Below are 24,948 nucleotides of genomic sequence, written 5' to 3'. Positions count from 1 at the left end.
GCATGTGGGTACCTTAAGCCCACTCAGATAATCTCCCTCCCTGTAGGGCAAATGATTAGCAACCTTAATGACATCTGCAAAATCCCTTTTGCCATGTAAAGTAACATAATCATGAGGGACCTTAAAATTCTGCTTACCACAGTTACCTTACACAGCTAGTCATTGTTCTATAGATTTAGTTATTCAGGTTGAGTAACCTGAAAAGACATTTGGAACATTACATGAAAATCGCCATAGTGAATTATATTTAGGTTAAGTTTATTATGGATGTGACACAAAGGATTTGTGATCCTGAAAAGTATTTACTTTTTTAGAGAAGTCCATAAACACATCAGATTAAAGCATATTTTAAAAAGTATGTTTTAAAGAGCTATTATAAATGCTTAGCATATTTATTACCTGGGATGCTTTGATTTTATCAGATGACAATGAATAGTATTATTTTCTTGATATATGCTGTTAATCATGGTTTTAGTCATACAGTAATGACACAAATTCATAGACTTTAGAACTAAAAGAAATGTGACATTAGTTGTCATCCTTCTCCTATCCTCACCCTTTTCATAAAGGAAAAGTCAGAGACTCAGAGAAGATATGATTTAGAGAAGGGCACTGGTCTAGAATATACATATCCTGATTCCCTTTCTAGTAGTAATGATGATGGCAATACCATCAATTGAAGAGTTTCTTTATATCAGATACTAATATTTATTTTAAATGTTTTATTTAAAATTTTAATATATTATTTGTCTTCATCCTCACAAAAATCCAGAGAGGTGGGCATTATTACTATTACTATCATTGCCTTTCCACGTTTGAGAAAAGGAAATCACAGTGAGGGTAAGTAACTTGCTCAGTGTCACCCAACTTTGTATGCAGTACAGTGGGGATTTGCAAAGAAACACTTAAACACCAGGGCCCCATCTCTTCTCTGTGCTCTGCTCTTTCCATCCCACCAACTGCTTCTAACAGGGCCTCCTATATGTAGTTACAGCATTAGCTTAGTATCATCTCCACAGACAGCTGCACAAGCTAGCTTTTGGTGATATTATGACACCACCTCAGTGAATAACAGGAAATTTGGAGTCAAGGTACTATGTACAAACTCTGGATTTTCACTTACTTATATGACTAAGAATTATGTAACCGGCTAGGGCCCTGGAATTGTCTGGATTTGTAACTGGAGATTATTAAAGTTGTCTGAAAAGGACATATGTAAAAAGCAATCTAATTAAAGCATCACATGCTCATTGTACTATTATTCTTTGAGAAATGTTGACTAATTCTTACTACCCTATAATAGCAGATTTTCAAGTCACTTATGCTGTGATGAAGTCAGACATTAAATAAAAAGCTGTAGGTCTTTTTTCCATCACATTTTATTAATTTGCCAACAATTTACATAATTATATATTTTGGGAGTATAACTTCATATCTCCATATGTGCACATGCTTCACTCACCCTCCACAAAGCTCCAGTGCCAATGCTCTAGCACCTTCCCTTCCCAGCCTGCCTCCCTTCTCTTCTTCATCCTCTCTAGTAACCACTATATCTTTCAGAGTCTAAGAATTATAAAAAATTGTAGATCTTAGGCATTGCAAAGTCTTTGTCCTGAAATCTTTAGGAATCTCATTTCTTTCAAAGGTCTTATATTCCCATATCCTCATCCACATTTTGAAATTTCACTGAAGTTGTATGTCTCACATCATGGTAGTTATTCACAAAGGTGGTATTCTTCACAGAAAATGGCCAGGAGGGCTAGTTGGAAAGGCCAGGTCTCAGCCCTGGCTCCCTCCCGCCAACCCAGACATTCCACTCAGCCCATTCACACCTGGACAAAGTGATGCGAAGTTTTCATGTGGTTTTTTAAGAATCACTCTCAAATAAAATCATAAATAATAAATTTACAAATACCCAGGTCTATTCTTCATCATTCCCATCCTTAAAACAAACAAAAATTCTACCACCTTTGTTGTATGTATATATAAGTTTGTTTGTTTATTTTTGGGTTGTATGTTTCTTTTTGCTATACCATTTGAAAGTAAGTTGCAGACAGTATAATATTTCAGTTCTAAATACTTGATCCTATAGCTCCTAATGATAAAATTTTGTGTAATACATGCCATTATTTATAAGAAAATTAACAATTTCCTAATTCCATCAAACATCCAATCCATATTCACATTTTCCCTGCTTGTGCTAAAATTGCTTTTAAAGTACTTGATCTTAAGGTTTCTTATTTTGTTTTTGTTTTTTCCCCAAATGAGAAGACAGAATGCCCCAGTAGCATTTAGTCATTACACACCTCTGTGATATTTTTTTTAACCTGTAACGATTCCCACACCTTGTTAGTTTCCATGATTTACTTTATTATGAGATTAGGCTGATTTTCTACAATATCCCATATTCTGAGTTTGTCTTAATTTTTTTATTTATATTGTTAAAAATTATTGAAAACTAAAGATTAGTTCCAAAGATGTGATTAGAAAAAGGTTGTATATTTTTATCTGGAACAACTTGATAATTGATTTGGTGCATTTTATATCTGTACAAATGTTCTATTAGTGCTACTAAGTTTGATCTCTTAAGATGATGATAAACAGGTCTGCTAGCATTAAAATCATGTTTTCCTTTAACCACTTTTCCTTTCCAGTACCCCTTACTGGTGGATGGTAATTTGTCTCATATGATCATGCTTTCCTGACCTCTCATCTAATGGTGTTTGTTCATGTCAACTGATTTGGCTTACTTGAATCGTTTACTCCATTGGCGGTTGCAAATTGGTCATTTTAAAATATTGTTATTCCTTTTATATCTGTTTGCAAACATTCCTCTCTAAGAAAGTTTTTCTCCATCAATGGGGGGTGCATTATATGGTTTTACAGTTTATATCAGTACATGTTCATGTCAATGATATAAAATAATCAGCCTTAGATTATGAATCTGAGTTGTAGTTCAGTCATAACTTACATTTTATTTTTTAAAGTATTTTGATGTACGTTATAGTTGAAAGTGAAGAACAGATGAAATTTAAAACAGTGTTTCAAAACTGAGCAAATATTATATGAGACTTGGTGAAAGGTATTTCAACAAGTCACTGGTGATATCAGAAAGTGTTTATTGATCTAAGGGTAATTAATACCCAACACTAAGAGAGCTTAATGCATGACTGTGTCTCCCAAAATTAATGGTATGCATAGCCAATGTGGATAAATATTTAGACCTGACAAGAAGTAAATCAATTTGGATATCACCCTGTTGCTTCAGGCTTAGAAGCCTCTCATTTCCACATTCCAACATGCAAGGCCTGTTGTAATTTGGGCTCAATTTCTTGTCTGACCCACCCCCAGCTCTTTTTTTGGTTATTGGAACCATCCCTCCCTCTACTGCACATGGTCACTGCTATCTTCAGCCATTGTCCATGGTCTTTTTCTTGAAAAACAACACCACCACCACTCTTCTTGCCTCTTCTTGACTCCGAATCGGCCATTTTTCAAACCCAGCTCAAGTGGCATTCCCTCAGTGAAGCTACTTCCTAGCTAAACTTTTTATCTCTGTCACATCGGTGGTACTTTACTTAGTTCCTTTTAGATCTTCTAGTTGATTTCTTTAAGTAAACCTCATATCCACACTGTTGAAAATCCTTGGGGACATCATCATTCATGACCCTAAATCACAAAGCTTTTATGACATTGTATCATGCTGAGTTTTGCATCCCTTTGACAATCTCTCTGAGAGTGACCGCTGGAGCATTTATTATCAGACAGGACTGTCTCCATGTGTAACTCTCTTTGCCTTCTACTATCTATCACCCTTCAAAGCCAGATTTTCATATGAAAGTTAAGATCAGAATTTGAGGATTACTCACACCACACCTGTTCTTTGGAAATACGGCCTAGTTCTTTCACTGGGACAAAAAGAAAGGAAACAGGCAGGCATAAATTAATCTTGTATTTAAATATTACAGTGAAAACAAAACTTATTTTCCTTAGGTTGAACCTTTTTGTTCCTTTGTTACCAATTTGAGCACTGTTTTAAATGGAAATAGCACAATGGTATTTTGTGTTTCTTCAAGATTTTTTAGAAACTTTACATCCCACTCAATAGACATTGTTTGAAATGCCTTTTCTCTCTATCTCCTTCATAAGCACACTTTGTATTTATGCAGTTCTTTTCACCTGAGGACATCAGAGCGTTGGCTGATATTTTTTGTTGCCAGATGGTGATGACAAATCTATCACCTCTTTTGTTTTCTGTCTCTGCAGAAGCAGGAGGTAAAAAGCTGCGGAGCACTGTCCAGAGAAGTACGGAAACAGGCCTGGCTGTGGAAATGAGAAACTGGATGACTCGACAGGCAAGCCGCGAATCTACCGATGGCAGCATGAACAGCTACAGCTCAGAGGGAAAGTGAGTTGGGGGGCTGGTGTGTGTCCCCCGGGTCCTGCCAGGGACCATCTTACATCTCAATCTCAGTGATTTCACAAAAGCTAACTCACGCTCTGCAGCACCATTTTAATTTTCACTGACTAATTTGCTGTGAAGAACACATTTGCTCACCTGCCATGGAGCAAAGTTACATATCTGGCTTTTTATTTCAAGGGAAATAGGTTTGAAGATAGTGTTTCACTCTAATGACAAGATGCTAAAATGTCACTGTCATGGTACATGGAAATCCCTTGCCCTACCTGCAAATAATACCTAAAAGCACAAAAATAATAACCACTTCTACCTCACTGCATGAACAATTCTAGCTTTTAAAATCTTTGCTCTAACAGTTATTACTCAAAAATGTAGAATATTGATGCATACTTAGTTCTACACGGTAACAAACACTTCAGACAAACTTAATGGCCCAAAAGAAATGGCACTAAGGGAGTTGGTGGGCCTTTCTTTTATAGAGTTAGCACGCAGGCTTCCCTTGAATCAGCTGTATCTAAGATATTTTTCAGGCATTTGCATGGCTCTATCACCAGCAACAGATTAACAGTAATTAGCAAGTACAGGTCAATACGTGGGTATGTAAGGGACATTGACAGAGGAGACTGGCTTCCTGGCCTCACTCTGCCAGCACCATGAAAGTGTCTGATGCTACCCACTGTATGTGTAGCCAGTTCACAGATGCATGACTGCAGGTGCTGCTGGTAGAGCATTGATTATATGCCCTGGGTGTCATTTGCTAGCACAATTATATCAATATAGGAGATGTGTATAGTCTTTTTTAGCATTTATAAGAAAGGTGATATGGAACACTTGTTAAAATACAATGTTTGGGTTAACTGAATATTTGGAAATTAAAGTTAGGGCAAGTAATATATTTGATGTTAGTGAAGGAAGACAAACAATCCAGTGAAAAATGCAGGCATACTTCATGTTATTGTGCTTTGCTGTGTTGCACTTCCCAGGTATTGGGTTTTTAACAGATTGAAGGTTTGGCAGCCATGGTCAAGCAAGTCTATCATGCCATTTCTAAGAACTCAGATGATGGTTAGCCCTTTTTAACAATAAAGTATTTTTTCATTAAGGTATAGGTAATTTTTTTTTAAAGTTACATTTATTTATGCATACAAGAGCTGGGGTATAGGCCAGAGGTGAAGCAGGTGAGAAAATTCACCAGAGACAGAGTGGGGAACAAAACAGGCAGAGTGACTGAAATACACTGCTGAGGGGAGCAGCAGGCGAACCAGGAGAGGTCTGCTGCGCCATGTGGGTATCTCTCTGGCCAGGGATCGAACTCATGCTGCAGTGCCTGCAGACAGCTTTAAAGGTTGTGTGTTAACCGCTTGCACCACCAGGGAGGCCCAAAGTATAGGTACATTGTTTTTAGACCTAATGCTATTGCACATCTAATGGACTATGGTATAGTGTGGTTTGTATGAACTGGGAAACAAAAAAAAAAATTGTATGACTTTATTGCAATTTTGCTTTATTGCAATGTCTCTTAGGTGTGTCTGTACCTGTGCACTGAGTACTTACTGTCGTAAAGTGCTGTGTTCCATACTGTTAGGGTATACAAATGTGTAAACTGTATCTTCTGCACTTTAGATGTTCATACTCTTTTTTTAAAAAGATTTCTTTATTATTTATGATTATAAGAACTGGGGTACAGGCCAGAGGTGTGGGAGGTGAGAAGTTCCACCAGAGACAGAACGGGGAACAGAACAGGCAGATAGACCGAACTGTACTGCTAAGGGGAGCAGCAGGCAAGTCAGGAGAGGTCTGCTGCATCATGTGGGTAGCACCCTGGCCGGGGATCGAACTTGCGCTGCAGAGGCTGCAGACAGCTCCACAGCACTGCGCTCAACCCCTTGCACCACCAGGGAGGCCCTAGATGTTTGTACTCTTATTGGAAAAATAGGCCAAATACCCATAAATTCATTTGACCAATATTATTGTACCTTCTAGTGTTCAGGCACTGTCCTGTTATTTGGAGATATAAGTCATCCAGGGAGCTAAAAGTAATTAGGGGTTAAGACCCTGGGCTTTATGATTATAGAGGCTTAAGTTCTTATTTATATATGTAGTTTAGAACCTCCAGCAAGTTATTTAATTTTTCTAAGCTTCATTTTAATTCATTGAGCTTAAAAGATATTTATTGAGTTCTTGCAATATAGGCATAGCTCTAGGTGCCAAATACATATCAATGAATAAAACAGAAAAAAAATCACTACCCTCGGGCCTCCCCGGTGGCGCAGCGGTTGAGCGCTGGGTTGCGAAGCTGCCTGCAGCCTCTGCAGCGCTGGTTCGATCCCCGGCTGCTCCCCGGCCACCGGAGGAGGGTCCCACATGGCGTGCAGACCTCTCCTGCCGCCCGCTGCTCCCCTCAGCAGTGTACTTCGGTCCTTCTGCCTGCTCTGCTCCCTGCTCTGGCTCTGGTGAATTCTCTCACCCTCCCACGCTTCTGACTGTACCCAGTGCATGTATAAACAAAACAAACAAACGAACAAACAAATAAATAAATAAACATGCCTCTATAAAAAAAAAAATCACTACCCTCGATGAATTTATGGCCTAAAAAATGACAGACAATTAATAAGAAAAATTATTAAAATATATATAAGTGAAAGATTAGTGAAGTATATAATAGACTAGGTAGTACTATTGCTACAGAGAAAAATAAAGCAAGGAAGAGAAATGGTGGAGGGCAGGGATAAGATTTTACGTAGAGTAGCCAGGAAGGGGGCACATTGAGTAAAGGAATTTACGAAGCACATGGATATTTAAGAGAAAAACATTGCAGATTGAAGCAACACTGACTCCTGGAGTCAGGAGCTTGCCGGATATTAGCAGTGGGAAGTAGAGTAAGCCAAGAGTTGTAACATTAAGAATTAAGATCTGGGCCTCCCCGGTGGCGCAGCGGTTGAGCGCTGGGTTGCGAAGCTGCCCGCAGCCTCTGCAGTGCTGGTTCGATCCCGGCTGCTCCCCAGCCACTGGGGGAGGGTCCTGCATGGCGCGCAGACCTCTCCTGCCGCCCGCTGCTCCCCTCAGCAGTGTACTTCGGTCCTTCTGCCTGCTCTGCTCCCCGCTCTGGCTCTGGTGAATTCTCTCACCCTCCCGCGCTTCCGCTTCTGACTGTACCCAGTGCTTGTATAAATAAATAAACAAACAAATAAATAAAAAGCATGCCTCTATAAAAAAAAAATTAGAAGAATTAAGATCTGGGGGCCCAGGTGGACAGCTTGTGTGGTCTTTACATATTGTTGTAAGGGCTTTACTTTTACTGTGAGAGGAATGAGAAATTATGATAAAATACTGAGAAGGGGACTGACAGGATCGGACATCAATTTTAACAGATTACTCTGATTATACAGGGAGGAAAGCAAAGGTGGCAATGGGGAGATCATTCACTCAGAAGGGTGTTGCGATGTAATACAGAAGATAAAAGATGATAACATAGTCCAGAAGGGTAGTGTTAACAACGTCAGATTCTGACTGTATTTTGAAAGTACAGCCAATAAGATGTATTGATGAATTTGGTGTGAGTGATGACAGAAAAAGAGTGTGTTTGTTTGGTAGGGTTGCTACCAAACAGATTGGTCTAAACAGAAATCGATTTTCTCACAGTTCAGGAAGTTGAAGTCCAAGATCTACGTGTTGGGTGGCCTCCGTGTGCTCATGTGGGCTTTCCTCTGTGCGTGCAGACTGGGTATCTATCTATCTCCTCTTGTCATTAAGACAGCAGTCACAGTAGATCCATGCTCTACCGACATGGTTTCATTTGCACTGAATTACTTACATCCAAACAAATATGTGAGGAAGCAGTTAGAATACCAGCCGTGGCCCAAGGAGAGATCCAAACTGGAAATGTCCATCTAGGCATTGTCAACATTGATGGCATTTAAAGCCATGACTGGGTGAGATTTCTGGGGGAATCCAGACCTGTGGACAGGATAAGAGGTCAAAGGATTAAATTCCCAATGTTCGTGGCAGAACTAGCAAAGGAGACTGAGGTAGAGCAGCAAGTGAAGATAACCAGATTAAGGGGCCCAGGAAACAAAGTGGGGGAAACTGCCTCAAGACGGGGGTTAAATGGTACTGATGTATTAGATTAGATGAGTAAGGGGTGTCAACAGCTGGGTCCACCACTGTGACCATTAGGTATTCGCAATCAGAAATTTTGGTAGAATGGAGGATAATAAAGCAAGGAAGAGAACATGTAAGAAAATTGATCAGAGTTTCAGGGGAGGACGAGAGGAAAGATGAAGACAGCTCATAGCGACAACTCTTCCAAGGAGTTTTAAGGAGAGAAATAGGGAGGTAGGTGGAAAGGGAAATGAGTTAAGAAAGTGATTTTTTTTTTTTAAATGGAAGAAATAACAGCATGTTTATGTGTTGCTGGGAATGACTCAGAACAGTTTCTTCATCTAGAAATCCAGTTAAATAATACATTCTATCTCCTAGCTCAGCTGAGAGGATTGAATATGATAGTGCCTATCATGGAGTAAGTACTGGGTAGGTACTGAGTGCTCTTGAGAGAAATCACAGCTCCACCCACCAGACCAGGGAAAAAAGGACAGACAGACAGCATTCCCAATCCAATGTGGACAAGATCTTCTGTTAGCAGACATGTGCTGCTGGAGAATAAGGAGGGACAACCATGGAGATGGGCTGTGGTTTTGGAATCCACTTAACAGCAGTGGTAACAATTGCTCTTCCTGCCCAGGGAGAAGGCTAGAAACTTGAGTTACCTGATAGTAAACAGGGATTGAGGGTTTAATCCTATGTGTCATTTTGTTTTTAGCCTAATTTTTCCTGGTGTCCGCTTGGCCTCTGATAGCCAATTCAGCGATTTCCTGGATGGCCTTGGCCCTGCCCAGCTAGTTGGGCGCCAGACTCTGGCTACACCGGCAATGGGTAAGAATTTCTCACTTGGTTTCATTGTGTTTCCTTGAGATTAATATTCACATTTCTGAATTTCATAGGATCTTTCATAATATTATCAGCAAGAATGAGTAGCTTAGATTTTTAACAATCAAAAATTTTCCATTTTTTCTATTTTAATGTATATGCTTTTGAAAGTAAAATATCGCTGATGAAATCTTAAATCTATTTGGCTTTAGGAAAGCATATGGGACACGATAAAATGCTGTTAAACCAAGATCTTTGATGCAATCATTTTTCTCACTGCATTTGTATATTAAGGCCTATTTGTTTCATCCTCACATGCCATTAGGTGACATTCAAGTAGGAATGATGGACAAAAAGGGACAGTTGGAGGTGGAAATCATTCGGGCCCGAGGCCTTGTTGTAAAACCAGGTTCCAAGACACTGCCAGGTAAAAACAGAAGATTCTTCTACTATTGTTTGTAATTCACACTTTTCAATTTGAATGAAGAATGGTTGTGATTAGATGCTGAAATTTTTGTCTAGGTAATCAAGGATCCTAATGAGTCAATTAGTATCTTTCTCGAGATTTCAAGAAAGGCTGCTATGGTATAAAAGAGAGAGGGGAACTATTACACGTTTTTATCATGATGTCACATATTTTAGACTGAAATGTCATTATAATCTAAAATGTTTAGAACCATGGAAATTGTCACAGATGCCAGGTGCATTGTGCAGAGGCGTCTAGAACATCGGACCTAACATATAGAACAATTAATTATTAAGGATTTGGAAACTTGGTTTCTTGCCTCAGCACCTCCACTGACTGAATTCTAATTTTGAATCTCTTAACTTCTCTATCCTTGCAGAAATTCTAAATTATAATATATATTACCTATTGTACAACCTTGCAGTGGTGATTAAGGCAATTGTATTTCTAAAGGTCTTGGAGCTAGTCAACCCATGCTGCTATAAAGAATATAATTCATACAAGCATAAAAATGCTATTATAAAGTATCTGTCAGATAAATTTCAAGCCATAATTCAGTGTCTCTCCCCAGATCATTAGAACATATTGCATCAAGCCCACACCACCACCAATAAACAAGCCCTTTTGAGTGGTAAACAGATGATTTGTAGGGAAGAGTATATCAAACAATAGAGTTTCTTTATATGTAAACATGTTTAATTAGATTTAAGTATTAATAAATGACAGCTTTAGTAGAACCTCTCTCAAGTTTTGCTGGAGACCGGAAGCGTTATACTTTGTTTAGTACTGTGTACAAAGCTAAATAAACAGTTGATGGTAAAATAGTCACCATCGTCTAAACTCCCTGCATGGCTGAGAGTTATCAGTTGTTTATCTAATGATTTTGACACAATGTGGAAAGGCCAGTGACTGATGGCTGACTCTTGCAGTCTACGATTAAGGTATTGTGGATATGACCTGTGAGCTGGGCCACAACTCATCATTTAATGTTTCTTTCCCAAGCACCATATGTAAAGGTGTACCTACTAGATAACGGAGTCTGCATAGCCAAAAAGAAAACAAAAGTGGCAAGAAAAACGCTGGAACCTCTTTACCAGCAGCTATTATCCTTTGAAGAGAGTCCCCAAGGAAAAGTTTTACAGGTATTTACTGAATTATTTAGCTCATACAGAAGAAAGTGTTTTCACGTTGTCAAACCTTATACCCAGCATTTTTTTCTTACCACATTCTTTTTTGTTCCTCACAGCTGAGATTCTTTGGAAACCTTCCCAGGCAGTGGCCAGTACTATAAAACTCTCAACACTAATGTTTCCTTTAAAGTAGACTATAGCCTTGCAAACCCCAATCACATATACATTCTGATCTCCCTGGACTGTTTAAGATCTTGACACCCATCCCAGTAGAGTTTTCCCCTAATGTACCTTTAGATTTTGATAGTAACAGAAAATTATATTGAACTTGATGTTTGATGTCAGCACATTAACTGAAGGTGTTTCAGTTTACACGCCTTTGTTCCTGTGGTTATACTGACATTACTCTCCTTTTTTATTTTGCCAACAGATCATCGTCTGGGGAGATTATGGCCGCATGGATCACAAATCCTTCATGGGCGTGGCCCAGATACTGTTAGATGAACTGGAGCTCTCCAATATGGTGATTGGATGGTTCAAACTTTTCCCCCCTTCCTCCCTAGTAGATCCAACGTTGGCCCCTCTTACAAGAAGAGCTTCCCAATCATCTCTGGAAAGTTCCACCGGACCTTCTTACTCTCGTTCATAGCAGCTGTAAAACTGTTGTCATAGCAACCAGCGTTACAAAAAAAAAAAAAAAAAAAAACCACAGGTCGCAAACCCTGGTAACACTGCATGCTTAATGTTGTGTCTTCTGGGCCTGTTTCTAGGGATATAAAGCGATCCTGTGTTCTCAGAGGAAGTTGCACACATTGTGCCCTACAGAAGGCCCTCAGGTGAAAGAGAAGAGCTATGAAGAACTATCAGGTGTGGAGTTCAGTAACACTCAAGTTTTGGTCTAATCTGAAGCCATGGATTAATCTCAAAGAATCAGTCAGTTTCATGCAACAAAAGCCCTTTTCAATGGCACCTTTATATTTTTATCGTTCCTTTTTTCTTCATTTCTCTGATCCCAAAGCCCTGTTATGCCACAGAAATGGAGCTATACCGCCATTAAGCCATGTTACAAGTCAAGGAGTGAAGTTCTGGGAAGCATCAGGTCAAAAGCAAGAGACCAAAGAAGTGGTCTGGGACAAAACGTCAGCCCTCCTCTGGATGATGACCGGGAGTAACCAGCCCGAGTGACCAGTGCCAGCTTCGGAGCTCCAGCAGGCATGTCGCTCACTAGTGCCAGGAAGTGTTGGACTCTGAAAGACACAATTCTGTGGCTATACTGTACTGAATGAAATTAAAGAAACCTTTTTTGCATGGACACAGATTAGCTGAATACTTAAATTATTTTCTTGGGGCTGCAACTTGCAAAAAAAAAAAGAATAAAAATCAGCCATTTTCAACAATTTATATTATTTTTAAAAATTAAATTTCACTAGTGCATGGTTTTAAAAAGGGGAGAGAATGCAACAGGGTGATACAAAGACACACCATGTTTATTCTTTAAACTAACCATAGTCTGTGTTTTGGCAGACATTACAGAGGAAAATACTTTCTAGAAGATACTTAAAATTCTCTTTATGTGACAAATAAGTATAATATATTCCATTTATTTCCATGTTAAATATACAAAACTGATGAAGTTCAGTATGTGCAAATTGTTCACGTCTTTCTTCTTCGATATCTCACTTTTTGTGTTCTCCCTCTTTTAATCTTTTATTTTCTTTCTCCCTACCAGAGTGAACATTATACTAAAAAATAACAAATTTATACCCTATATTTGATTCAGAGCTGTGGAAGCTTCTGAATTTATGAATTTCTCAAGGGAAAAAAAATCTAAGAGCTTTCTTTATTTCAAGCATGTTGAAAAGGATTTTGCAACATGACTTGGGAGTACATTAAAGTCAGTCAGCATGTGTTTGATAAAGAAGATATTTGAACTTTTGCAATTTATTGTACAGTGCATGGTAATTTTAGTTTCACCTTCAAATTTCAGTTTTACAGGAAAATCCTAAAATCATGTGGCCATTGTAATGTCCAATAAATTTGTTTTTAGCACCAGCATTATTCATACAGAGGTCAAAGTATTATTTCTAGAAGGTTTTAGGTTCTGTTTTTTAATCAATTAAAGCAGTTTCTTTAGCCAGTTTCCATTTACTATGTGACTAGAAAACAATGGTAAAATTTTGAAGCTCTGAAACACAGGGCTGTTTATTAATTCATTTTTCTGTAGTAAAATTCAATTTTTCACAAATTATATTTCTAAAGAAATACAGCAAACATAAATTTGCAACAGATAATTTGAAGCTCCAATTTTTAGATGACTCCAAGTCAGTCTGCCTATTAATAGTTCTTTGATGCCATCACCAAAAGTCCGCACGCATCCCCCAATGTCAAGCCCCTGCCTTTGGCTTTACAGACACTTATTACCATTGGGTGGTGCTGCAGGTCAAATTTCTTTTAAGTTCCCCCATTTAGAAGCAAAGTCACTGGTTAATGTAACAAACCTCCCACACTCTCTGATTCTTTATGTACATGCTGATACCACATTCTTGGAGGTTGAGTTTATTTTTACAATTTATTTCTACATACCATTTGTTTAAGTCAAGGCCATGCACAAAAATTGCTTTCCATTTTGCTTTTTTTTTTTTTTTCCACTTGAAATTCAGTGCTGATCATCAAAAACTATCATGCTTGATATGGTGCAAAAGTTAAAATGAGTATCACTAAAAATGCCTTCTCTTTATGTGGTGCAATATGAAATATACCGAGACTGTGTCTTGACGTTCTGTGATCTACGATGGACCCAGGTAAAGTCATTAAAAGATCGAATACAACTTTATTAAAATAATTTAGACACTTGTGTACCAGCAACAAATTGACTTAATAGACCTATCCTGTCTTTACTCTCCCTTAGAATAAACGTTTACCATTTTCCTGATATTAAGATGCAGTCACATAATCTTTTGTGCATATTCCTATATAAATTATTTCTAATTTTAATAAGAAGGACATGACTGTATGGAATATTTGTACATACTTGTCATTATGCAGTATTTATTTAAAATTGGTGTATTTTTTTTTTATTTTCACACGTCTGCACCTCAACTTGTGGTTTAGTCATGTAAATAGCACTATTCCAGTGACCACTGCTGCCCTGTATATAGTATGTTTTAAAAGTAAAGGGAATTCCAGTTGGGAAAAAAAAGAGGGGCAGATTAGTCCTGTAATGAACACCAACAATGTAAATCAAATTCATTCTGGTGATGGTATTTAACACTTTAAATAAAACATTTTCTTTACAGACGTGGTATGCCTGACTTTCTCTGACTTCTCTTTGCCCCACGTGTCCCTAAGCTCATTACCTGAACTCACACATCACATAAAGACAGCAAATTCATTTTTTCCTACCTCTCAGTAACAGGAGCAGACTGCTGGTCTTAGCAAATAACCTTCAATATTCTTTAAACTGTCTTTAAAGTACCGAAGGATTTCGGCTCATCATTAAAAGTTGCTACTGTAAGAAAAGGTGGCTTTTATGGATTGAGGTGCTTTCTGATGAAATGATTGAGCAGCTCACAGATTTTTGACTGAGACATGAGATTTCTGAGTCAGTGTGGCCTTCATCAATAGCAGAGTCCTAGAGAATCAGGGACAGGCTCTGCCATTCCCCACCTAAAGGTGGCGAAGGTGGCAGTGGGCTTTCCTCTGTGTTTCTGTGGGTATTAGTTTTGCTTTGTGTGCTGGGAGGGTGCCTTTTTGATTGGGAGACCTGTCATACCACAATTTGTCTCGGGATTGACTTATATAATGTGAGTGAATGGATGAGAGGGTATCGCCCTATCCTCGTAAGGCACTTCCTCAAGCTGGGAGAAAGAACCCTAGCAGAGTACCAATGGAAGCTCCCCTTGTTCTAAAGTTAAGAACTAGCTTGGATTAATTAAAAATCCAACCAAAATGCATACCTAGTTCTCTTTCCATTTCTTCCATTTCCAAGTTCCAGCCCAGTTCCCCATATATATCCCTGTTATTCTTCATTATTCAATATACACTGTCTAGTCAAGTGAGGTATTTCTTTGCTGTTCATATACTCAGGTTATTAAAGTCTCCTTGCCTTTCTTATAGCCCTCTCCTGAAAAGACCTTCTAAAAATGATGTTAGTCCCTTCCTGCAACTCCCAGCTCAGGACTGAACACTTCCTTAGCAGTTCCTGACTAAACCCTAATATGACTGCCGTCGACACCAACACCATCACTTTTCCAGAGACTCCAGTGGCCAAAGCTCCACAAGCAACAATAAAGAACATGGCCATCCCTCTTGTAAGGACTGTGAGAGAATGGGTGGAGAAATCATCAAAACTGCCTGGACTGACTAAACTTTAACGTTCTGTGCACATAAAAATCTTGTGTTCAACATGTCTGTCTCCAGTCCTTCAGCTCCTGATGCCCTCAGCATCCTGCTGGCATCTGTAGACCGAGTAAACAAGTCCACACACCCACCTTTGGTTTGTGAACAGTGAATTGAAAAGCGATATGCAAGAGGAAATCTAAATCAATCCCTGCAACTCTTCCATGGGGTCCAAATATTGAATTTCTCTGGCATTCACTACCTGACCCAGGAAATAAGGAATTTGAATTAGATCTTCTCTCATTAAATCAACACTTTGACTAATGTGTAAGCTCCTTCAGGGAAGAGACATGTCTATATTTTTCTCTTCTATATTCTCAGTACCAAGAGAGATGCATGACATACAGATGCTCAATAAATATCTGCCAAATTAATGAATATTTATGTAGCCCTTGCTATTTTTGAGAGACTATTCTAGGCATTGTACTGAACAAAACAACATGGTCCTGTCCTCGTGGATCTTTCGTTCTAAGGAAGACACACAGTGGATAAAAATTAGACGTGTGAAAACTCCAAAAGAGAAGACCCTGGATACTAAGGAAGCATCAGCAAAACATTTTAATTCTGTCAAGAGAGGTTGGTGTCTTAAAAGGAAAAAAAAAAAAAGTATTCAATAGGAAATGACAGCAATGGGAGGTGGGAGTGAGGTAAAAAATACTCTGGGCAGAGAGAACAGCAGATCAGGAATTGAGCAGGGTGGACCATGACTGTGCCATTCTTATAATCTAGTATCTAATAACCACAAGTACATAGAAAGCACTTGTGAGTGAATCAATAAACAACCAAATACTGATTTCTGCAACACTGGTTATCTCTTGAACTATTGAGTTATGTTGAAAAGCTAGTTTCCATTTAAATTTGGTATGAGATCAGTCTGTAAGTGAAATACTGATAAGGGCTCATCCGCTGTAAGTTTGTATTTGAAATAGTTCTCAGGTGGACTCAGAACCGAGTCGTTAATTTCAGTTGTCTTTGAACATAATCCTATACTCGCACAACACCTAGGTCAGGATTGCGTCTGCCTCAGCACTCGTAGGAGCCAATAGCTAACCTTCATGGGTGAATATCACTTTCAACTATTCTCAGAAAGATTACTGTCATCAAATGAAAAATTCCTGAAGCCTGAAATTTATGTTTATAGCTTGCGTGTGATTAGATTCCTATAGTGTTCTTAACACTATTTGCATACCACTTACTGTCACTATGTTTGGGAAAGAGGACCATTTTGTTTAGCATGCTTCCTTTTTGTTCTATCCATATTAACCCTCATGAGACCTGCAATTGTCTAACTAATCCCATTCTGGCTCCAACTGGTTGTATCGGGGTGCAGACTCTCGAACTGGGTCAGTCTGTACTGTCTCTTGTGGAAATGTATTATTTTTGGTTTGGTTTTGCCTTGATGCCAAAGAGGCTGTCCATCTCCAGTGACAGAAACTTTTAAACAGATTAAAAAGGAAAGGGGCTGACGATTGTTTTCTGATATATGATGAAAGCTGAATTAAGACAGAAGAAAGCAAATAAGCCGAGCAGAGGTAGGAAATGAGAGAGTCCTGTGGCGTTCATACTCTTGCTTCCATTATGACTGAGACTCAGCTGTATTCTTATTCTTCCAAGAGATCTGATACATTCTAGTTTTACTTAATTGGATTCCTGCTACTTGAAGTTATGAGTCCTCATTAATACATTTAGCCAAAGACATGTCTGATGGAATTGTAGCATCTTGAAGGAGTCCTTGAGGTCCCATAGGACAATCTCATAGTATTAAAGCCCTAAGAGCTGGCCACCCAGGCTTTACTTGGCAAAAATAAACTCTGCAATGCAGTCCTTTTGATAGTTTCTAACAGAATCGTCTTCCTAACACTGAGCCCAAATCTCTCGTCCAGTATTTTCCTTGGACTAGCATTACTATGTAGAATTGCAAAGCAAAAGTTTGATCCCTCTTTTACTTGAGAGTCCTTCAAATATTTTAAGTTAACTTATCTCACTTTCCTCAACTCTTCATCTCACTTTCCTCAACTCTTCAAAAGCATAATAGTAAGTTGGTTCAAAGTACCTGTTCTAGTTACAAATGCCAGAATTCAAATATACGCTCAATAGCCATATAAATTTGAATGAACCATATATAAATACCCAGAAGTGGAATGTCTGGGTCATATGGTATTTCTATTCTTAATAGTTTGAAGAATCTTCCTACTGTTTCCATCTGGTTGCAGCAATTTGCTTTTCCATCACCAGTGCACAAGGGTTGCCTTTGCTCCACATTCTTTGCAACACATGCTTATTTCTTATCTTTCTGATAAGAGGCATCCTTATAGGTATGATGTGATTTCTCATTTGGTTTTGATTTGTGAGCGATTTTTTTTTTTTAATTGTACTCTATTGACTAGTTCCTGGCTGTGCCACTTATTCAGTGATAACTCTTGACAATGTCATTTATATTCTCTGAATCTCACTACCCATACCTGCAAAATAGGGATAATAAAACTACTCAATTCATTTGGCTGTCATGGGGGATTAATGGAGAGTATGTATATAAAATGTATATAGCATTCCCAGCACCATGTGTGGTATAAAGTAAGTGTTTACAAATGCTAACTATTGAGCGCATAAGTGACCGATTACAATGTCTAGAAAACCATTTTATTCTTTGTCCAGCTGTCTCATCTAAGGACGTCCTAACAAAATCCTCCTATGGAAGCAAACAGTTGCTTCTGTAATTTAAGGCCAAGCTGGGCATCCGATGCTGAATTTGAAGGTAATTCTGCTGAGTGCCCTAATAGCAGACCTTGTCTAATCTTTCCTAGAGATGAATGCACCCCAGAAGATCAGCTATCCTCTGTCCAGGACTGCATAAAAGAAAGATCCCAGCTTATAGCCTTCTCAGAAGGGGACAGCTGGGCAGACTGAACTGGGACATCATCCAAAAGACAGGCCCTTAAAATATGCTGAAAGAGTTCACTCTATAGGGACTGACTGTGTATGCTGGAGTGTCAGAAGCAGAGGAAGTCTCAGCTTCTGGAAGATAACATGAGGTGAGAGCAGGACAGCCTCAGACTCTGCATAGGCAGATGCTTGAGTTCCTTATCACAGAGCTTCTCTACTTGTTTCCTAATCCAGAAACAGGTCAGACCCTGCTCTAGTTCTCACCTCCAGAGTGGACTCCCCTGTCATTGGTCTGACTGTGGGCTGCCAAGAACAGGCTTCTTGGGTGGCTACCCCAGGACAGCAAGAGCCCTGCAGGCTGCAATGGGGCCCTGGCAATGTGCTGAAGTCCCTAAATCCTGAAACAGTGAGGCCTCGGGCCCGAGCAGGAGTGATGAACAGCGCGGCAGTGAGAAGCTGAGTCTGCCTGACATTCAGCAGCCTCCCTTAGCACATCTCAGGCTGCTGCTGGAGAAATAATGGAAGTTGTGGGAAAAGGTATGTGTTACTTCTTTCGTTCGTGATTTGTTATAGCCAAGAACATCGTGTGCAATCACCCATGAAGCTTTTATAAGTTACTTATGTCTTAGTTAAAATAAAAACTCCAAACAAAAAAACTCCAGTGCTCTGCTGGGATGGGAGAGAAAGGTGGCAACTGGGAGGTTGACTCATTGTGAAGGTTCTGAGTTTCTACGAGGACTGAGCACTCAAAGCTGACAATCCAGTCAAACTTTAGCTACAAATTTGGCACCTAAAGACAGCTAGAGAAATAATCCAAGCCTGCAACCAAAAATCTAGCTCTTCGGGGCTTTCTCGGAGAGGAGAAGCATTAGGATACAACACATAGTCTCAAGTCAGAATCATTTAGTAAACAGATCCTTAAATATGCAGGGATCACCCTACTTCCAAGTGGACTGCAAAGGGCCTCCCTGAAAATGACCAGACTGTATACTTCTGTCCCTGCTGAAGTGTGTGTCAGCTGCAGGAACAGATATATACTAGACAGGCGCATAGAGGAAGGATCGGTTAATTTTCCTTAGCAAGGTTGCCTAAAGGATATGAGCTTTTCTGTTCATTGCTGACTTATTCTTTCTCATCACTAGGTAGAGGCACATAATGACCACTTCAAAGAATATGGGGAGTTTAAATAACAAAAGAAATGACCCTATCCAACACAACCCAGGATATAGTAAGTACTCAACCAGTTATTTTCAGTTTCAAATAGGAATTGCATTCAGTCATAGGGAACATCAGTAAAATACCTCTTACTTTTTTCTTTAAGGTTATTTCCCGTAGCTCAGTGCCTGCTGTCAAGGCTATATTCTAAGGGAGAATAAAAAAGAGAGGAAGAGCGAAAATCACCATTCTGGTAGAGAACTATCTTTAAAGCTTTCCGAGAGCTCTTGCCCAAGATTTCTAGTTTGTTTTTTTTTTTAAGATTTATTTATTCATACAAGAACTGGGGTACAGGCCAGAGGCGCAGGAGGGGGAGAGGATTCACCAGAGACAGAGTGGGAAGCAGAACAGGCAGACAACCAAAATACACTGCCAGCGGATGAGGCAGGAGAGGTCTGCCGTGCCATGTGTGTATCTCCCTGGACGGCCAGGAATTGAACCTGTGTGGTTGAGGCTGTGGACAGCTTCACAACGCTGCGCTCAACCCGCTGCACCACCCGGGAGGCCCCCAAGATTTCTAGTGTTAAAGGGGGGATTGTTTCACACCATGTAGTATGATGCTACCTGTCAGCTTTCGTAGGTGTTCTCCTAATATTGAGGAAGTTCACAGTTATCCTTAATTTGCTGGGAGTTTTTGTCAGGGATGCAAGTTCAGTTTTGTCACATGCTTTTCTACTTCTATTAAGATGTTTACCTGGTGTTTCTCTTATACTCTGTTAATGTCATGAATTACAATGATTTTCCATTAATAAAACATCTGAAAATTTTGGAAAAAAACAATTTGATGGTGATGTCTTGTGCTGTATGTGTTGCTGAATTCATTTTGATAATATTTTGCTAAGGAATTCTGCATATATATTCATGGTCTTTAATATTCTTTCTTTGTAATGTGTTTGTCAAGTTGGTATCTGGATTATGATGGCCTCATGAAAAACTGATTGGAGAGTATTCCTTTCTCTTCTGTTTTCTGAATGAACTTGTGTAAAACTGGTGTTACTTTGTTCTGAAATATTTGATAGAATTCACCAGTGAAACCACCTAGGTCTGGAATCTTTTTTGTGGGAAATTTTTTTAAAAGATTTATTTATTTATTTATTCGTTTATTTGTTTATTTATTTATTTGTACAAGCACTGGGTACAGTCAGAAGCGCAGGAGGGTGAGAGAATTCACCAGAGCCAGAGCAGGGAGCAGAGCAGGCAAAAGGACCAAAGCACACTGCTGAGGGGAGCAGCGGGCGGCAGGAGAGGTCTGTGCGCCATGTGGGACCCTCCTCCTGTGGCAGGGGAGCAACCGGGGATCGAACCAGCGCTGCAGAGGCTGCAGGCAGCTTCGCAACCCAGCGCTCAACCGCTGCGCCACCGGGGAGGCCCTTTGTGGGAAAATTTTGACCATAAACTAGTCAAATAAACGGCTTTTAAAAATCTGTCATGTTTTTTAGAGTTTTGTTAATTTATGCAATTTGTCAAATTTTTCATTAAAAGCATATTTATAATATTTGTGCCATCCGTTTCTAAAGAATTTGAAACAATGACCCCTTCATTTACCTCTAATGTTGATAATTTTCTCTTTCTTGATTAGTCTTGCTAAGCGTTGGTCAATTTTGTTAATCTTCAACATACCAATTCTTGACTTTATTATATTCCTCTATTTTTGTTTCTATTTCACTGATTTCTGCTTTTTATTATTTTAAAATAAAATATTTCCAAATAATTATTTTAATTGCTTTGAGTTTGATTTATTCTTTGTCTAGATTCTTAAGTTGGAAGCTTAGATCACTGATTTCAAGCCTTTCTATTTTAGTGACATGCTTCTGAGATGTGATCTTATGCCTCTGAATCATAGACAACGCTATAAACGAAGCAATTTCAATAAAAACACTTAAAAAAAACCTTTCCATTTATTTTTTACATTCCCTTAAATAAAAGAGTTCTCAATGTGCTGAGTAGGAAATCTCTTATTACATGTGTTTGTTTGTTATTCTATATACAGGTAAACCTTTATTCTTTTCTAATATACTTCTCATAGATTTCCTTTTAAACACTGCTCTGGCTACAGCTCAAAAAGGCTAGCATATTTCATTATCATTCAACTAAAATGTCTAGTCATGCCTGTGATTACTCATTGGATCTAATAGCTTTTTAGAAGTAGACTAATCCCAAACACCTGAGAACTTTCTAGGTCTCTTGATGTTGATTCCTCACTTAGTTCAATTTGACCAGAAAACAAACGAAAATTTCCTCTTTTTTATATTTGTCAGGACATTTTTTTATTGCATATTGAATATCTTGGTGAACATTCCCAGTGCACTTGTAAAGAACATTCTGCAGCTGTTGGTGTAGTGTTAGCATTCTATAAATATTAATGAGATCAAATGGGTAGATGTTATCTTTAAAGTATCCTATACCCTTATTGATTGTCTAAAATCAGGTACTGAGAGAGAGGTAATAAAATCTTAACTACATCTAGGTGTGCCAGTTTTTTCCTTTAATTCTTTCAGGTTAATTTTTCCTTCATGTGTTTGGAAACTGCTGTTAATTGCATAACGTACATGATTGTGACATCTTTTTGATGAATTAGACTGTTCATCATTATGTAATACCCTTTTATCACTGATAATATTCCTTATCTGGGATTTTATTTGTATTAAAATATTTAAACACCAGTCTTCTTATGCTTATGGTTTCCATCCTTCAACTTACCTGTGCAAGTTTATTTAAACTGTATGTCTGTCTTTTTTAGGTAGCATACAGGTTAGTTTTTGCTTTTTAAATCTAGTGTGTTAGTTTCTGCCATTTAATTATAATGTTTAATTGTAATGTAATTTAATTGTAATGTTTAATTTATTCACATTTAGTACTATTATTAATATGTTTGGGTTTAAGTGTAACTCTGGATATTCATCTCTAAGTTATATTATTTGCGGTTGTTTATTCTTTTCCTATCTTTTAGATTAATGTATTCTTTAATATTCCTTTCTAATTCCCTTGTTTTTGCATTAATTTCTTTGTATGGTTGCTCCTAGGTAGAGTGCGCATACATCCTTAATGAATGGATTTCATTAGATTATATTTTGCAAGTTAACTTAAAATGCCAGAACCTGTAACAGCAAAAATCTATTTACCCTACCTATTCTTTTTTGCTATTGCTATTGTCTATTTTCCCTTTAATTAAAAGTCACCATAATGCAATGCAATGCACATACTTGTCTTAAGTAACCAGTTGCTTTCAAAAGACATTAACTGGAGATATTTTTTCATATTTTCCAAAAATATTTATTTTTCTGGTTCTCTCGTTCCTTCCTATAGATCAGGTTTATATCTAGCATCATTTCTTTTTGCCTGAAGAATTTCTCTTAGCATTTCTTTTAATATAGTTCTACTGTCAAAAATTCCCTAGGCTTTTGTTGTTCTGAAATTGTCTTTTTTTTTTTTTTTTTTTCAAGATAAACTCTTGCCATTTGTGACAGCATGGATGGAACTGGAGGGGATTATGCTAAGTGAAGTAAGTCAGAAGGAGAAAGACAAAAGCTGGATTATTATACTCCATGTGGAATATGGAGGGGGAAGAAAAAAGAAACTGACAAAACTAAACCAGAACAAACCCTAGAAATGTGACTGCAGAATAGAGGAAGTGGGGGGTGGACACAAAGGAGGCAGGAGCTCCAATTGATCAGACATTTTCTGATCCTACTGGATAATGGAATTTACTCAGTTTCTTAACAGATATTATAGGGCAGTGGCTCTCAAACTTGACTGTGAATCAGAATCACCAGGAAGAACTTGGTAAAATGTACATGTTTCTGGGCCCCAGAATCAGTTTCTGATTTGGTAGATCTGAAAAGGGGCTCAAGAAATTGCATTTCCAGGACCTCCCTGGTGGCACAAGGGGTTAAGCACCGCACTATGAAGCAATCTGCAGCCTCTGCAGCACGAGTTGGATCCCCAGCCAGCCAGGGAGAAACACACATGGCAAGGCAGACCTCTCCTGTCTCGCCCACTGCTCCCCTCGACAGTGTGTTTCAGTCAGTCTGCCTGTTCTGTTCCCCACTCTGTCTCTGGTGAATCCTCTCACCCCCTGCATCTCTGGCCTGTGCCCCAGCTCTTGTATGCATAAATAAATAAATCTTTAAAAAAAAATTGCATCTCCAAATGTCCGGGTGATGCTGGTGCTATTGGCTTGGAGACTATCTTTGAAGAAGCACCAACATGGAGAGTTCTCAGAACAAGTTTATGTTTGTGTTTGTTTGTGTCTATGCTTCCCATCCTTAGAGAGTGACCAGTTCTGTGGTTACTTATTACTTCACAAAATTTCATCATCCATATTCCCAGAGTTAGATGATTAGTTTTGGAAGTTAATATCCAAGAGCAAATGAAGGTTATAAAGGAACCATTTCATTAATAATAACTTCTTTTTTTTTTTCCTGGAAGAAACGACAGCAGGGAGATTTGAGGGTTTCCAGTAACTTCCTAGTACTTACTGTGATATGAATAAACAGTCCTAAGTATGCATTTGGGCTCTAGTGGTGTTTCTTTAATATACTATATGGGGGAAAGTTAATGATGGCAAACTACAGATGTTTCCAATATTTAGGTGGTTATTATCACCAGCAGTACATCTCTAATTCACATGAAATGAAATTTTTATAACCCAATGATGGCACATATTTTATTAGCTGCAAGACTAAACAGCAACAAGAAGAAGAATGATTGCCTAGGCCTGATACAGCTCTTTATTTTGTCAAAATGTGAAGTCCCCACATGAATTCTTTTTGCTTAGTCACATTTTTCTGTGAATTGAGGTCTTATCCTGATGCTTCTTCACTCAACTAATGTTTATTGTAAAACAACAAAAATTAGGAACTATGTTCTGTGGAAAAGCCAAAGATATTCAAGATGTGGGGACTTTAGAAAGAACAGCATCAAAAGTGGAGGCAGAACATTAAGGAAACAAGTTGGTTGCTTGAGGTACCAGAGAAATTGAAGCTGCTTTGCTAAATCAAATCTGATCATTTTTTCAATTGTTCATTCAGCAAATATTATCAAACATTTATTCTTGCCAAATGCTGTTTTAGGAGCTGTGAGAGTGAGCAAGGTAAGTTTTCTGTTCCCATGGAACTTATCATCTAGTGGAAACGGACATACGATAAACAAAGAAATGAATGAGCAAAAGATAATTTTCAATTGGTGTGTATTAAGTTCTGATAAAATGAAGTAAGTTAAATTTAATTCTTCCTTTCCTTCTGAAAGTGACCGTATAGGCAGAGTGTGGGCTCAAGGGTATGTGGTCAAGAATGGAATCCCTGGAGAGCCTGACTCTCAAAGTACAAGAAACAACAGGCCAAATATTTGGAACTAAAATGTTCTGTGGTAGAAAGAATGATGGAAAGATTAAATTCTTAGAAAAAAGTGGGATTCAAAGGAAAATTAAAAATGGCAAAGCGTGTAGGCATAGACATGTGTGTGTTTGTGTCTAAGTATGAGATTGCATTTGTAAATGATGATTCTAGAAG

The 24,948-nt window shown here is 38.5% G+C and overlaps 1 protein-coding gene across 6 annotated transcripts in view; it reads left to right on the top strand.

Moving 5' to 3' along the window:
• RIMS2 (regulating synaptic membrane exocytosis 2) overlaps window positions 1-14,335 on the top strand; it is a 323,781-nt gene extending 309,446 nt beyond the window's left edge. For all 6 annotated transcript variants that reach the window (XM_054692040.1, XM_054692039.1, XM_054692043.1 and 3 more), the window contains 5 exons: window positions 4,267-4,408; window positions 9,240-9,352; window positions 9,672-9,773; window positions 10,815-10,954; window positions 11,373-14,335. In XM_054692040.1, the coding sequence (XP_054548015.1) occupies window positions 4,267-4,408; window positions 9,240-9,352; window positions 9,672-9,773; window positions 10,815-10,954; window positions 11,373-11,591 (716 nt within the window). In that variant the 3' untranslated portion in view covers window positions 11,592-14,335. The remainder of the gene's footprint in view (window positions 1-4,266; window positions 4,409-9,239; window positions 9,353-9,671; window positions 9,774-10,814; window positions 10,955-11,372) is intronic.
• The last annotated feature ends 10,613 nt before the right edge of the window (window positions 14,336-24,948 follow it).

Source organism: Talpa occidentalis, unplaced genomic scaffold (genome assembly GCF_014898055.3).
Source record: "Talpa occidentalis isolate TD23 unplaced genomic scaffold, MPIMG_talOcc4v2.1, whole genome shotgun sequence".
Taxonomy (NCBI): domain Eukaryota; kingdom Metazoa; phylum Chordata; class Mammalia; order Eulipotyphla; family Talpidae; genus Talpa; species Talpa occidentalis.
The sequence above is the reverse complement of the archived record's forward strand: the minus strand, read 5'-3'. Positions and strand labels throughout refer to the sequence as shown.